At 63.5% G+C, this 14,125-nt stretch overlaps 1 protein-coding gene across 4 annotated transcripts in view; it reads left to right on the top strand.

The window, feature by feature from the left end:
• ARAP1 (ArfGAP with RhoGAP domain, ankyrin repeat and PH domain 1) overlaps positions 1–4,979 on the top strand; it is a 38,463-nt gene extending 33,484 nt beyond the window's left edge. For 2 of the 4 annotated variants that reach the window (XM_030042531.2, XM_030042533.2), the window contains 6 exons: positions 530–612; positions 1,937–1,987; positions 2,317–2,380; positions 2,607–2,762; positions 3,983–4,021; positions 4,266–4,979. In XM_030042531.2, coding sequence (XP_029898391.1) covers positions 530–612; positions 1,937–1,987; positions 2,317–2,380; positions 2,607–2,762; positions 3,983–4,000 — 372 coding nt within the window. In that variant the 3' untranslated portion in view covers positions 4,001–4,021; positions 4,266–4,979. Of the gene's footprint in view, positions 1–529; positions 613–1,936; positions 1,988–2,316; positions 2,381–2,606; positions 2,763–3,982; positions 4,022–4,265 lie in introns of those variants that run through there. The other 2 variants (XR_003927539.2, XR_005930865.1) reach the window with 2 other exon arrangements.
• The last annotated feature ends 9,146 nt before the right edge of the window (positions 4,980–14,125 follow it).

The raw sequence follows: 14,125 nt of genomic DNA, 5'->3' as shown, positions 1-14,125 counted from the left end.
TCTTCATCCACTGCAGAGAGGTGCCCACCTGCCGTGCTGTGCCGTGCCGGTCGTGGGACATTTGGGGATGTGGTCGGGGCAGAGAGCCGCCGGCAGAGCGGGGCTGCGGCTACTGCTGCCGTGGCCGTGATGCTGAGGAGGGACGTGATGTGGGCGTCCCCACGGGGGACATCTAGTGCCAGGCTCTCGAGACCCCATCACAATGTGCCAGTGCTGGTCCCCGCTCCGAAGGCAACCGGCACCATCTCTGAGGGACCCCGCCGCAGGGACAGGCCTCCTGTGTCCCCTCCCTTCTACCCGTGGCCTCTGCCGTGGGCGATGGGCACCCACTCTGCCCTCATCCTTGGCAAGCCCAGACCTGGGTTGAGCCCCTTCCCCTTCCCCGTCACCGCATCCCTATGGCTTCTCCTCCCTGCCTGCTGGGGGGACAAACCCCATCCCGGCATCGGTGTGGGCTAGAGTGGGGGGTAATGGGTGGCGAAGGGTCCGGCAGCCCCCAACCCGGTGCTGGGTCGCCCTTCTCCCCCAGAGCCACAAGCCGGAGAAGGAGTGGCCCGTCAGGAACCTGAAGGTCTACCTGGGCATGAAGAAAAAACTTCGGCCCCCGACATGGTGAGCAGCAACGCGGTGCCCTGCTGGGCTGGGGACAGGGATGAGGATGGGGACAGGGATGGGGATGGACGTGGGGATGGGGATCAGGATAGGGACAGGGATGGGGACAGGGACAGTTTTGGCTGCTGGGACACATCTCCTGCTGGCCGTGCCTTTTGCCACCAGATGTCAGAGCAGCCTCGGAGGACGCTTCTGCAGCCTGCGTGTGTGCATATGGGTGCGTGCATGTCAGCGAGCTGTGTACATGTGTGTGTGCATGCATATCAGTGTGCATGTGTGTGCATATGAGTGCATGGGCATATGTGTGTGTGCATGTATGTGTGTGTATGCATGTCAGCAAGTTGTGTGTGTGCAAGTGCGTGCATGCATGGTGGCATCTGTGTGCATCTGAGTGCACACACATGCATGTGTGTGTGTGTGGGTGTGTGCATGTGAGTGTGTGCATGCAATGCATGCACATGCATACATGTGAGCGTGTGCATATGTGTGCACATGAGTGCGAGCGCATGTCTGTGTGTGCATGTGAGCACATGTGACAAGCCACGCAGGCTTGCTGGGAGGCTTCCAGTCCCCATGCTCCAGGGGCACTCTGCACTGTGGGGGCAGGAAACCTGTGTGTACTCGCACGTGTACATGTGTGTATGCATGTGAGCGTGCAAGGCCGTGACCCTGACCCCCCCCCCAGGGGTTTGGGTGTGTGCCACGGTGTCAGGCAGCATTGCTGCAGGTCTTGGGGTGGGCTAGCAGTGGCTGGGGCTCTGGGTCAGGGCTGGGGCCAGGGGGGGCTCCCCCCGGCACTGCGGGGAGGCTGGTGCCCTGGCCAGGCATTGCAGGGGCGTTTGGGCATAGCTGAGGCCAGGTGGGAGCTGAAAGGTGGCAGAGCATGACCACGAAAGAAATACCACCAGCAAAAGGACCGGCTCAGATAGCTGCACCTGCGCCTGGCCTGCTGGACTGCAAACTGGTGCAAACTGGGAAGGACTCAGGGCCATTGCCCGCTGCTTTACTGGCCCTGAATCGCTGTGCAGCATTGCGTCGAGCTGATAAATCCGATGGGAACCTGTCCTGCGCGCCCAGCAGTGCAGGGCTGCGGGGGCTTGCAGGGCTGGAGGCAGCTTGCGAGGATGCAGGTGGCTCGCAGAGGTGCAGGTGGCTTGCAAGGAGGAGGGTGGCATGCAGGGACGTGGGTGGCTGTAGGGATGCAGGTGGTCGTAGGATTGGGGGTTGTTTGCAGGGACGGGGGGTTTGCTGGGGTACTTTGGCAACTGGAGTGCTGGAGCCGAGGGTGACGTTCGCCTTCATGGTTTCACTTCTCCCCTTCCAGCTGGGGCTTTACGGTCTTCTACGAGAACGAGAAGCATGAGAAGCAGCAATGGTAAGGGAAGGGGTGGACACAGGGACACTAAACTCATCCCCCAGGACTGACGGACACGCTGCCGGGGCAGCTGCTCTCCGGAGCCGGCGTGCCTTCGCTGCGGAGGGTGTAGATGGGGATTTCTGTGGGCAGAGCCTGTCTGGGCGCCCGTGGACCTGCTCAGGGTAGCACTGGTGTCTGTGGCTGTCACCCTTGTCCCCTTTGGTCCCCTGGGGTCTGCAAGACCTCATGCAAAGCAGCGGCTGGGGTCCCAGCTCCATCCCCAACAGAACCTGGAGCAGCCGGGTGTCCCTCCCCGCCGTCCCCTCGCTGACGCTGTGTCCCCGCAGGTACCTGTGCTGTGACACCCAGGCCGATCTGCGGGAGTGGTTTGCCACCTTCCTCCACGTGCAGGTAGGGAGCGGGCAGGCTGCCCGCAGGCAGGCAGCGGGCACGGGGCAGTGCACGCCGTCCTCCAAGAGCTGGGCTGCAGAGGGATGCTTGGCTAGCAGAAACCCTTCGGGGTATCCAAGCATCCCTAAATATCAGCATCCCAGGGCGGAGGAGAGATCCCTGGCTGGCTGAGGACCAAAAAGCCGGTCTCCAGCCCTCCTTCACCCCCTGTCCCCTCTGTCCCCAGAACGGCGGGGCCCTGTGGCCCTCGGAGACCTCCAAGGTGCGGGCGTCGCGGTCGCAGCAGGACTCCAGGTTGGGTAACATCTCCCTCATCCCGCTGCGGGGCAATGAGAGTGAGATGAGGAACAGTGTGGCTGCTTTTGCTACTGACCCGCTAACCGTGAGTGAGACGGGGGTGCCGGGGGGGGGGTCCCTCTGCGTGGGGGCTGCATCTCCCCTGCATCACACGCCGGGGGGGGTCCTGGTCCCCAAACTTGGGGGGGGGGAGAGTGGTGTCCCTGCTCCCATTCCTTATGTACCAGCATCAGCCTCTGGTCACCCCAGAGAGAGTTTGGGGGGGAGACTGATCCTTGGGGTGCTCTGTCCAGCATCGGGGCCCGTGGGTGGTCTCCTGGGTGCAGGGGTGTCCCAAACCGTGTGATGCAAGAAGAGGGGATGCTGCCAGGCTTCTGATTTTTCCTATAACAGGGGTGGGTTTCTCTGAAATGCCACCCCGGTCACAAATCAATTCCCCCCCTCCTGTTGTCCTTCTGTCTGTCTCTGCAACAGCCGTCCTCCCTGGGGGCTGTCGCACACCGGGCATCCCCCCGCCACCCCGGTGCTGGCCGCGGGTGTCGGAGCCTTGCTCAGCCACAGGGCCCGCCGGTGCGGCCGGCCGGCGGTGGGACAGAGCTGCTCCGGTCCCACCGTGCCCGAGCCGATCCCTCGGGCCCTCGTTGCTGTTATAAACCTGAGGATGCTGCTGTGCCGGGGCGGGGGGGGGAAGATCCCACCGCCGGCATCGGTTGTGCGTTGCCCAACGGGTGTCCAAGGGTGCCCCAAGGGCCGGGAGCAGCACCGTCACTGCTCCGGTGGCCCCTGCCTTGTGCCTGTCCCCTGGGGTCAGGTCTGCCGGGGAGCCCTGCCCCAGGACCCCCACCCAGGCTCAGGTTTATAACGAGGTGGGGGGGTCAGCAGTGGGGAAGCTCCTCCGGGGCTTTGCGGTGGGCTGTGCTTCGTGGTGTGCGTGTGCCAGCGTGCGAGGCACGGACGTCCCTGCCCGCTCCTCCGGTCCGAGCTCAGACCCCCACCCCTGGCAGGGGGGGTCTCTGCACCCCAAGGGCCATGGAGCAGCGGCTGGCGTGGTCCAGGGCAAGGGACCAGCACCCCGGGGCTCCCAGGGGACGGTGACGTGGGCGTCCCCCCACCGCGGTCCCAGCGTGGGATGGGGTGGCTGGCGCCGCAGCTGGGAGGACGTGCTGGGGGTCGCGGTTCCCCTTCCTCTGGGTTTTCTCCCCCGTCCCCTGGTGCCTCCCCCCGCCGGGGCACGGCGCTGCCGGTGATGCCCAGACACGGAGGAGGCTGAGGACTAACGAGGACCTGTCTGCTCTCTGTCCCCAGCTCCTGCGAAACGTCTGAGCTGGAGGCCTGACGCGCTGGGTGAGTGTCCCTCCCTGCCCGCAGCCCCTGCCCCAGCCCCGGCGCGCAGGCAGGGGAGGCAGCGGGAGGTGGGAGCCGATGGCTCTGGCTGTCCCATTGCCACCCCGGCTTGGGGACCCGGGCACACGCGTGCGCGCACGGTTGTGCCCCGACCCCCACGCATATCCCCCCGCAAGGTGGGAGGGGGACAGACGTGGCAGCCCCCTCCCCTTCACCGACCCTTTGCTCTCCGCTTGTGCCGCAGGTTCGTCCGCAAGCGGGGCAGCCCTGGGGGAGCCGTGCCAGCCCTGCACCCCGGCACCTGCCGGGGGTCCCGCCGGCTCCGGAGCCTCCGCCAGGCCCTCTCGCCTCCCCCCGCGGTGACCCACGGGCAGCCAGGAGGGGAAACGGCAGCGAGGCCACCCACCCGCCGGCGGAACGGGTCTCGGGAGCCACGGCCAGGCAGCCCACGGGGACCGGGCAGTGCCAGCCCATCCGACCCCGCATCCCGCACCCCACGCCCCGGCTGCTTTCGGCTGCCGCTTCTGCTCCGAGCTCCAGGTGGAGAGGCAGAGCCCGGCCAGGCACCCCGGCACAGCCACGGGATGAGGGCTGCGGCCGGAGGCTCTTGCTTTTCCTCCTCCTCCCTCTATTTTTTAAGTCTCTCACCTTTAAAATGACAAGGCAGGCGGGAGCAGCCCTTCCCGTGGGATGCACGCCTGGCTCCGGGTACCAGCATCATGGTGCTCCCATCACTCCTGGGGGGGGGTGCCCCATCCCCGGGGTCCCCTCCATGCCGGGCAGGGCGTCAAGAGCCTCTGCATCCCCCCAAATTGGGGAGGGGGTGTATCTGGCCTCTGTCCCCGCCCCCCAGCTCCAGCCTCTACTGGAGGGGGGGGGACAGGATGGGGGGCAGCAGGAGCTGCCCCCCGCTTCCCGCCACCACCTCTCAATGATATTAAAGGTCTTGGGGAAAGGGTGTGGAGGTGTCCGTGTCTCTGCCGGCCACACGGGGTGGGTGGCTGGGGCAGGGGACAGCGGGAGCTGGTGAGCCCATGGGTGATGCCACGGAGCAGGCAGCGAGCTGCCAAGCCGCTTTTTGGGACAGCGTGGTGGCACCCCAGTCTCGACGGTCCTCTGCCGTGCCCAGCCCTGGGATCACCGAGCCCTGCCCGTGCCGCTGGGATGCTGTGCCAGTGCTGGGGTGTTGGCACACTGGGATGGAAGGTGGCTGCTGGGGTGGGTGAGCGTTTGGAGTTCCCCTGCCTGCACCCACCTTCCCGTGGCATCGCATCTGCCGCTCGCAGGACGGCTCTGCCTCCCTGGGTGCCAGCAAGGACCGGAGCATCCCTGGGGACATGCCCAGGAGTGGTGGCATGTTCCTTCACAGGGAGATGGGGAGCAGCGGAGGGGGTGGTTGGGGGCAGGAGGGCCCGGCTGGACTGCCACTGTGGGTCACTGGGGCTGGGTGGGGGGGGTCAGTGAGATGGGCACTGCCCTGGGGACTGCTGGGGGCACCCGCCGGGGGCTGCGCGGGGCTGGCGCAGGGTGCTGGGTACAGCCCAGGGTGCAGCCTGTGTGCCAGGTCCTGCTCAGCGATGCATCCCACAGCCCTGTGCTTGCTGTGGCCATGGCCACCCCATGCTACACCCAGGGCCAAATCCACCCTAAACCCATGGCCAAGCCCAGCCTAAACACACAGCCAAACCCATGTTAAACCCACGGCCACTCGGTGCTGCTCCATAACAGCTGCTGTCACGGGGAGGATGAACGTGCATGCAGGAAGGTGCGTGTGCAAGCATGTGTGTGCATGCACAAGGACACGTCTGCAGGTGTGTTTCTGGGAGCGGTGCCCTGCAGCGCGAGGCACGATGGGCATTTGAATGCCGGAGGTAAGGAGCTGCCTATTTACGCTCTGCGCAGGCAGAGCAGGCTCCTCCTCGGAGCACGGCACCCCCAGGAATTCCTCCCCGACACCCGTGTCAGCCCCACAGCACGTGGCTGATGCCACGCATGACCGCTGCCTGCTGCTGTCCACGACCTCGGTCCTTGCCGTGAAAACCTTTGGAGCTCCACCTCGCAGCTGTCCTTGCTGTGAGCATCCTTGGAGCTCAGCCTGGGTGGCAGGAGGTGGCTGTCCCTCTGCCTGGTCCACATCCCCAGGGATGCAGGGATTCAGGGGGCTGGGACCATCGCTCGCCCACTGAGCTGCCTGCGGTGTCCCTGGGTGGGGGTGTCCCACGGTCCCCTCCGCGCGATGAGCCCCCCCCGGGGGGGCCGGGCGGTGAGTCATGCGTGGGAGAAGGCTGTCAATCACCGGCAGGCGCTGGCGGGTTTGCGGCGGCGGTGCTGCAAGGGGTGGTGGAGCCGCCGAGATGGGAGATGGAGGGGAGGCACCCGCATCCCCACCGCCCCCCGACACCAGCCCCCCGCACGCCTCGGCTTCGCCTGCGTGTGGCTCGGGCCCCTCGTCGCCGTGCCTGGGTGAGGACCCGGGTGTTGGGGAGGGGGGAAGAACCTCTGCCACCCCCGGCTCCGTGACCCCTCTCCCTTTCTGCTGTGCCAGGTGGTCCCGTGGAGCTGCTGGTGCGCCGGGCTCTGCAGGCAGAGCGCCCTGCAGGCAGGGGAGCGGGTGCCTGACACCGAAGCGCAGTGATGCGCCATGAAATGCCATTAGTGCTCAGCTTTGTCCAGACACTCATCCATCCACCCATCCACCCCATTCCCCATCATCCATCCACCCATCCATCCATTCCCCCATCCATCCATCTATCCATCTCACCACCCCTCTACCCCTCCACCCATCCCTCCCTTCACCCATCCCTCCCTCCACCCACCCGTCAGCAGCCTACCTGTCCCTCCAGTCATGCCCTTGTCCATCTGTCCTCCTTCTTCTCATCCTTTCATCACCAGGACAGCCAGCCATTCTCGCCCTGCCCTGTTCCAGGAGCCAAGAAAGCTCTTCTTGGCCCTCAAACCAGCTGAGCTCCCATTAATGGCTGTTTTCACCGTGCCTGGATTTCTCTGCACCAACCCTCTGTCTGGCCATCCACAGCTGAACTCATCAGCCAGACTTGGGTCTCTCCTCTTGCTGGACACCCAAAGCCCTTTGGGTGATCAGAGCCCGCAGGTTTCTGCTGCGGCACCTTGGGTGGAGGTGCAAGCAGGTGAGATGATGGCAGCACACCAGCCCAGAGCTTCTGCTGTACGCAACGGAGAGTGTAAATCCCGTCCCAGAGCTGGGGGTTCCTTGCAGAAAGCCCAGCCGCAGCGTGCCGGGGGTGCCGACGATGGCAGGGCCGAGCCCTGATGGACGCATGCTGCTGAGCACAGGCACGGCACGGGCGCTTGGAGCCTGCATGCACGCTTGGCGACTGCAGTGCCTGTTGGTGAACATCACATGGTGCTTGCACATGTGTTTGGTGTCTGCGTGTGGGCTTGAGGTCCAGAATGTGTGCTCAGTGCATGCAATGTGTGCTCAGTGCATGCAACACGTGCTCGGTGTCTGCAACGTGCTCAGTGTCTGCAGCGTGTGCTCAGTGTACGCAATGTGTGCTCAGTGTATGCAATGTGTGCTCGGTGCATGCAACACGTGCTCAGCGCATGCAACATGTGCTCAGTGTCTGCGACGTGCCCACTGTCTGTAACATGTGCTCAGTGTCTGCGTTTTTGCACATGCCCTCGATGTCTGCAGCGGGCGCTCAGCGTTGCACGTGCGCTCAGCCTGCACACGTGCTCGTCAGCAACGTGCTCGGTGTCTGCGCGTGCTTGTGCACCCCCAGTTTGCACACACACACACACACACACTTGTCATCTGCGCACGCGTGGGGCTTTTGCGCGTGCATTTAGCGTCTGACCAGGCGCTCGCTCGCGCGCTCGGTGTCCGCACGTACGCCGGGTTCCTGCGGCGTGCCCTCGGTGTCGGCGCTGCCCTCGAGGGCTGCACACGGTGGGAGAGGCAGCGGTGCAGCCCCCAGAAAGGGGAGCGGACCCCAGCGTAGCTCCTCGGGGCTGGCCTTGTCCCCCCGAGGGCAGCTCATGCTCTGGGGCTGCGCTGCAGCCTGGCTCATGTTGCACGGAGAAGATGCTCCAAGCCACAGCCATGTCTTGGCCTGGGGCTGATGCCCCAACATCGATACCTATGGTTTCTATAGCGTCCTGGATCCCACGAGCATGAGATTTGGGGTTCGCTTCATCTCCATCCTTGGGGAAAGAATGGGCAGGGAGCTCCTGATGGACCACCCGAGGGGAGCAGGCAGGAGCCGCTGGGATGCAGCAGGGATGCTGGGGACCCCCTGCCCTAACGTCCCCGAGCCCAGGGAAGGCACGAAGGGGTCAGGGCGCTTTGGGGCAGCAGCCCCACAGCTGCACCGAGCTGGTGTGTGCTCAGCCTTGGCCCTGCCACGGGAGGAAGCCCAGCCAAGAGCCTGTCTCTCAAGAGCGGGATGGATGGAGCCTACCTACACCTCCCCTCTATATATAGAGCTGCGGAGGCGAGCGCCATGTGATACCTTGCACAGACAAGTGATTAATTGTGGAGTCATTTACAAACAACTTAATAAATTCCCGACATCGGCAGTGTTTTAGCACGTGAGGGTCATTTCTAGCCCCTCCGCAGCTGCCGGCTGGAACCCGGTGCCTCCTCCCGGGGTTGCGGAGCCCTCGGCACGTGGCCGAACCGGCGGCATCCCTGCCCTTGGCCCTTGCCCATGGTCTGGCGGTGGCAGGAGCGTCGGTGATTTTGTGTGCCAAACACACAGATTAGGTAAATGCCAGGCAAGAGACACCGCCGAGGTGGCACAGAGCACATGCCAGGAACTTGAGTGCCACCAAGGACGATGCTCGGGGGGCTTGAAGCCAGCCCCCGGCTTTCCTCTGCCCTCGGCTGGTGGAGGGCAAGTCCCCGAGGGCTTATCCCTTTGCAGAGGGGGAAACTGAGGCACAGGGCACCCCTCAGCCCTGTAGTATGCAGAGTATATAAAATACACCGCTATGGGTCTATTTTAACCAAGTGTTTGCTTTTCTGAGCAATGCTCCCCTGCTCCTCAGGGCCGTGCCGTGGCCCCGGCCCCTCCTGAAACAGCCCCAGCCAGCTCCCACGGGTCCCGGGTGGGCGAGCGGTGGGGATGCGAGGGCTGCACCAGAGAGCATGGCAGGCGTGTGCTGCCTGCCCTGGGAAATGCTTGCCCAGGATGCTGCCATTCCTGGGGTGCCTGCCCCCTCCTCATCTCGGGTACCCTGAGGGGGAGCCGGGCAATGCCGGCAGCCCGGTGCAATGCCGCAGACATCCCAAGGCACACATATGAGTTGTCCCCACGGGCCCCCCTGTACCGGGCCAGCCGTGTCCCCCACGTGTATCCCGCACTGCGTCCTGCCGAGCGGCTGCTTTTCCCCCCACTGTGGTAATGAACTCAGCAGATTATCAGCTCCCAGATTTAATAGAGGCGCAGCCACACTCCAGCAGACTTTAAAACAGTCATTATTTCATCAGCAGGCCCATTAAACTGTCACCAGCTTTTTTCAGGCTCTCTCACATTTTTTTTCCCCTTTCTTTCCCTCCCGCCTTTTCCCCATCCCTGTTTTTTTTTTATTGGAGCGTGGAGCTACCTCCCTGCTCAGGATGCTACTGAAGGGTGACCAGGGATGGAGGATCACCACCTCCCTCTGCTTTCAGTTTACCCATCCATAAAATGGGCTCAAGCTGGGGAAGGATTTGGGGAAACATGCTGAAAATGTAACCGACAGCCCTGCTTCCTGAGCCGGCCCCCACCCCCCCAGCAATTCTGCTTGTTTCAGCCCAGCCAGAGCAGTGGGAAGGGGCTCTCAATGGTGGAGAAGGGGGATAAGAGCCCCTTGGAGGGTTTTAAGAGCATAAAGTGATGGGGAAGGGGAAGAGCCCCACAGCTTGAAGCCTTTTATCCATCCCCATGCTCCCCCCCACTCCCCGTGCTCCCCTCCTCCCTCCCCAGCAGCCGCCCACTCGCCGCTCCTGGCTTAATAGGAAAAATAAAGGAAATTTCAATAACTAAATAAATGTCGAGCAGGCGCGGGGAAGAAGGGCGTGCAGTGGTGGGTTGTGCCTGGGGAAATGCCACCCGCGGGCAGAGAGCTGAGGTCCCATGGGACGGGGGGATCCGCCTCTCCCGACTCCCGTGGGGCACCGGCAGCGCCGGGGGGGCTCGGTGCCGAGTGCCGGTGATGGGCGTCGGGGACTCGGCACCTTGGAGGGATGGAGAAAGAGGGGTTTGGGGGGTGGCTGCTCTTGGCTTGGCATGACCAAAGCCAGCCAAGGAGTCATGGCCAACGCCAGCTGGTGGTGAGTGGCGGAGGCAGGAGGCAAACTGGGATTTTCCTGGGTCAGAGGGACCCCCCACCAGGCTTGCCAGGGCGGTTGGGGGGGGGCACCGGCACTGCCGCTATGCTGGGCACAGCAGCCTGATTTTGGCAAAGCCCCGGGGTGCTGGTGCGGGGCCCCGGCTCCTCGCTCCACTGGCAGCAGCAGCACGGGGCTGTTTTTCACCCGCCTTTGTCACACTTGCTGCGAGGAGGAGCTGGGCTTGTCTTTCTCCATTAAGGTGACGCCAATTGGAATTTATTTAAAAATAACAGAGCTTTCAATCTCTCTGTTAGCATCGCCTCCCACCCTGGCCACCCTGCGGTGATGCTCCTGGGTTGTCAGCCGGGAGAGATCCCCGCTCTGACCCTGTCCAGGGCTGGACACAGAGCAGGGACCAGTGCTGAGCCAGCAGGATGGGATCCCCAGAGACATGTGTGCAATGTGGGACATACAGATATATCTAATTACTGACTCAGCATGGCCCTGGGCTGCTGGGTTGATCCTGCAGCCAAACCCGGTTTGCATCCTTAGAGGAGCAGGCACAGATTTGCTTCTCCACCCATGGAGAATAAAGCCCAGGTGGCAGCTGGCTGGGGCCAGAGCTCCTGCAGCCGGGGGTGGCTGTCACCTCCTGCGGTGGATGTGGGTCACCGGGACTCAGAAATCCCCATTTCCCCTTGTACCACCCCCTGGGAGACTCCCGAGAGGACCTGGAGCTGCAGAGGAGCCCGCGCTGGGCTGTGGCAGCCCTAACACACGCACATGTGCGTGCACGAGTACCCCGGGCAGCGCACGCTGCTGCAGGGATGCTTGCACCGACACGGCGTGCACGGATCTGCACACACGCACACAATCCCATGCACAAGTGGAGCACAGGAGCAGAACGCGTGCCCATGCATCCCAATATGTGCACACACACTCAGATGCACACAAATTTATTTATCCCAGTGTGCATGGCTAAATAAATGCCCAGGTAAGAAGCAGCTCTGTGCACACACAGCCGTGCACGGCCCAGCACCCACTGAACAAACTCACCCCGCTTCCATATTTGCTGCCACCAGGATAAACCTGCTTTGTTTCATTTAACACGAAGTGTTGCGAGTCACCATCATACGGCAGCGTTCAGACGTTGAATGCAGCATAAAAGAAAAAAATAATTAAAAAAAGGAAAACCTAAAAAACCGGTGGGACTTGCTCACACACGTATATAAAAAAGCTCTTTGAGGAGAATCACTTCAAATTGGCTATTTATCGGCACAGCATCCCGCCGGGAGGTTTCCATGGCTACCTGCGAGCCCTGGCAGCCCGCTGCTGGGGCGGCAGCGTGCCAGCCCCATGTGCCATGGCGCGTGTCCCCGCGGTCCCACCGGTGACAAACCTTCGCGCCGCACCGGCACCTGTTGCTGCGGTGCGCGGCAAACTCCGTCGGCCTCAGCCCCGGCGCGGGGTGCCGACCCCGATGCCCGGACCACCAGGGTTGGTACCTGCCTGGGGAGATGCCGCTGGGCATCATCCCAAGGGATCAGAGGCTGGCAGTGGAAGGCAGTGGGGAGGCTCCGTGGGAAGGGGGTGCCCTGGAAGACCCCCCCGCCGTGCACTGGCACGGCTGCAGTGGGATGCCATGCACAGCCCTGGGGGTAGGGGATGTCCAGGGGATAGGGTTATCCCCACCGACATCCCTGTCCCTCTGGGGAGGGACCGTTACCCCATCGCTTCCCGGCCATGGGGGGAGAGCCCGGTGTGCCCGTCCCCGCGTTGCCGTTTGCTGGGTGATGTGAAACCCCGCAGCCGTGACCCCCGGCTCGGTGCGTCTGGGTGCAGAGCTGGAGATGGGGAGGACACGTTGCACATCCACGTCCCTGCTCCGAACCTTGTGGTCATTACAGCCCGGGGCTCCAGGTGACCCTGATTGCTTCCACGGGGATTTCCCTGCTGGGAAGGAATGGCTGAGAGCTCGTTTGCAGCGGGTGGAGCAGAGCCGAGCCACCACCTGGGAAGGGATGGTCCAGGGATGCTGCAGGGCTACAGGTCCCTTCTGCGACCCTTCTGCAGCACAGGTGGTCGCGAAGTCCCCCTGGAAACCTCAGCCCTGCTCTTCCCCACCCCAAGGAGCCCTGAAGCACAGCGGGGAGCAGGGCTGTCACCCAGGGGACATGCTTTCACTGCCCTGGGGGGGGCTGAGCTCTCTCCTCCCTGCTCGCGAGCCGTGGTTCGAGGAGGATGGATTGGAAAGGAGACCCTTGGAAAGAGGCTGCGGAGCCTCGTGCCTTGGGGGTGCTCCTGGTGGCTTCGGGGGGGATGATGGGCCGGAGTGAGCAGGTTCCCCAGTTCAGCGCTCGCTTGGGCTCACTTGGGCTCACTCCAGGGCAGGGGATGCTGCTGGGGGGGAGCAGGAGGCAGAGGGGACATTTCCCAGACCCCACTGAAGCAAAAGGCTGATTCCGGCTACAGATGTCCCAAACCCCAAGCAGTGAGTTTTATCCCTTCCATGGCCCCTGAGAACCATCCCAAGGGCAGCCCCTGTCCCATGGGACCCCCATCCCCGCTCCCAGGACAGGGTGTCCCTGGTGCAGAGAGTGGCCCGGCTGGGGCAGGGGACAGTGGACAAAACCATGCCCAAGCGCGTGGGTGCCACCGACCCCACGCTCCCCTGGGGCTTGTTCAACAACAAGATGATTATCTGCACAGCTCCGTGTAGCGCGTCGCCTAATCATCGCCCAACAAAAGCCCCCGCTGCCGCCTGGCATTGATTTTGTGCAATCCATTACTGCCTTCTGCATGTTTAATCCCTCTCTGCTCCCTTTTGTAGGAGCCAGCCCGCGCGTGAAGAAGGCGGGCAGTAATGCTGCTAATTTCCACGGCCTCGCGTCTGGCTGGACAAGGGGATTATTTTGTTTGATTTCCTTTTTGCTTTCCTGATTTTTCCTCAGCAGCTGCCCATTGTGCTTTTTAGCCCTTGTTTTTTGCTGGCGTGTGGATGGGGCTGTGGGGAGGGAGAAGCTCACGGTCCCATCCTGCACCCTGGGTGCACCCATGGGCCGTGCCAAGGGGACACTGAGGGTGCAGGGACACCTCCTCTCAACTGCCCCAGCACTGTTGGGGCGCAGACCACCAGGACACCCCTTCCCCCAGGAGCATGGAGCTCCATCCTGCTCCTCCTGTGTCCCCTGGGCTGCCTGGTCCCTGCCCTGTCCCCTGACCCCAGCCCTTCCCAGCCACAACTGCAACCCACCCCGGGGGGCGAGGGGGCGTTGGGTGGAGAGGAAAAGCCCCCCGCCACCCCATCACCCCCAAAACAGGGGAGGGACCCCTGCCTCTGGGTGAGGGGCAGTGGGAATTCGGGACCTCTGGGGTCAGCCCGCACCTCGGTGCCAGCCTGGGACTGGGTGCCTGGGTCCCCCCGTACACCCCTCCACAGGCAGAGATGTGAGCGCTGGGAAGGGGCCAGGGCTGGCAACAAGGATCTCCAAAACCTCAAACAGCTTCACGATGGGGAACCGGTGGAGGGGGACAGAGCTGAGGTCCATCTGACGGTGGAGGGCTATGGGGATGATGCCCAGACCGCGGTACCCGGCAGAGCCCCGGGAGGAGGCTGGGAGCACCCTGGGAGCAACCTGATGATTCCCAATGATTCCCACAGCCAGGCCGGGTCTCTCCAGGTCTGATCCTGCAGCCCTGCTTAAATTCCTGTATGATGGGTGTCACACCCCCCTGCCCCAGCACAGCCTGGGGACGGATGCCGCCGCCCGGGGAATCGGCACCGTGGGGATTTGGCTCCAGACTTCGAT

The sequence above is a fragment of the Aquila chrysaetos genome, chromosome 19 (assembly GCF_900496995.4).
Source record: "Aquila chrysaetos chrysaetos chromosome 19, bAquChr1.4, whole genome shotgun sequence".
Classification (NCBI taxonomy): Eukaryota; Metazoa; Chordata; class Aves; order Accipitriformes; family Accipitridae; genus Aquila; species Aquila chrysaetos.
Note: the sequence above shows the minus strand (reverse complement) of the source record. Positions and strands in the feature narration are given on the sequence as shown.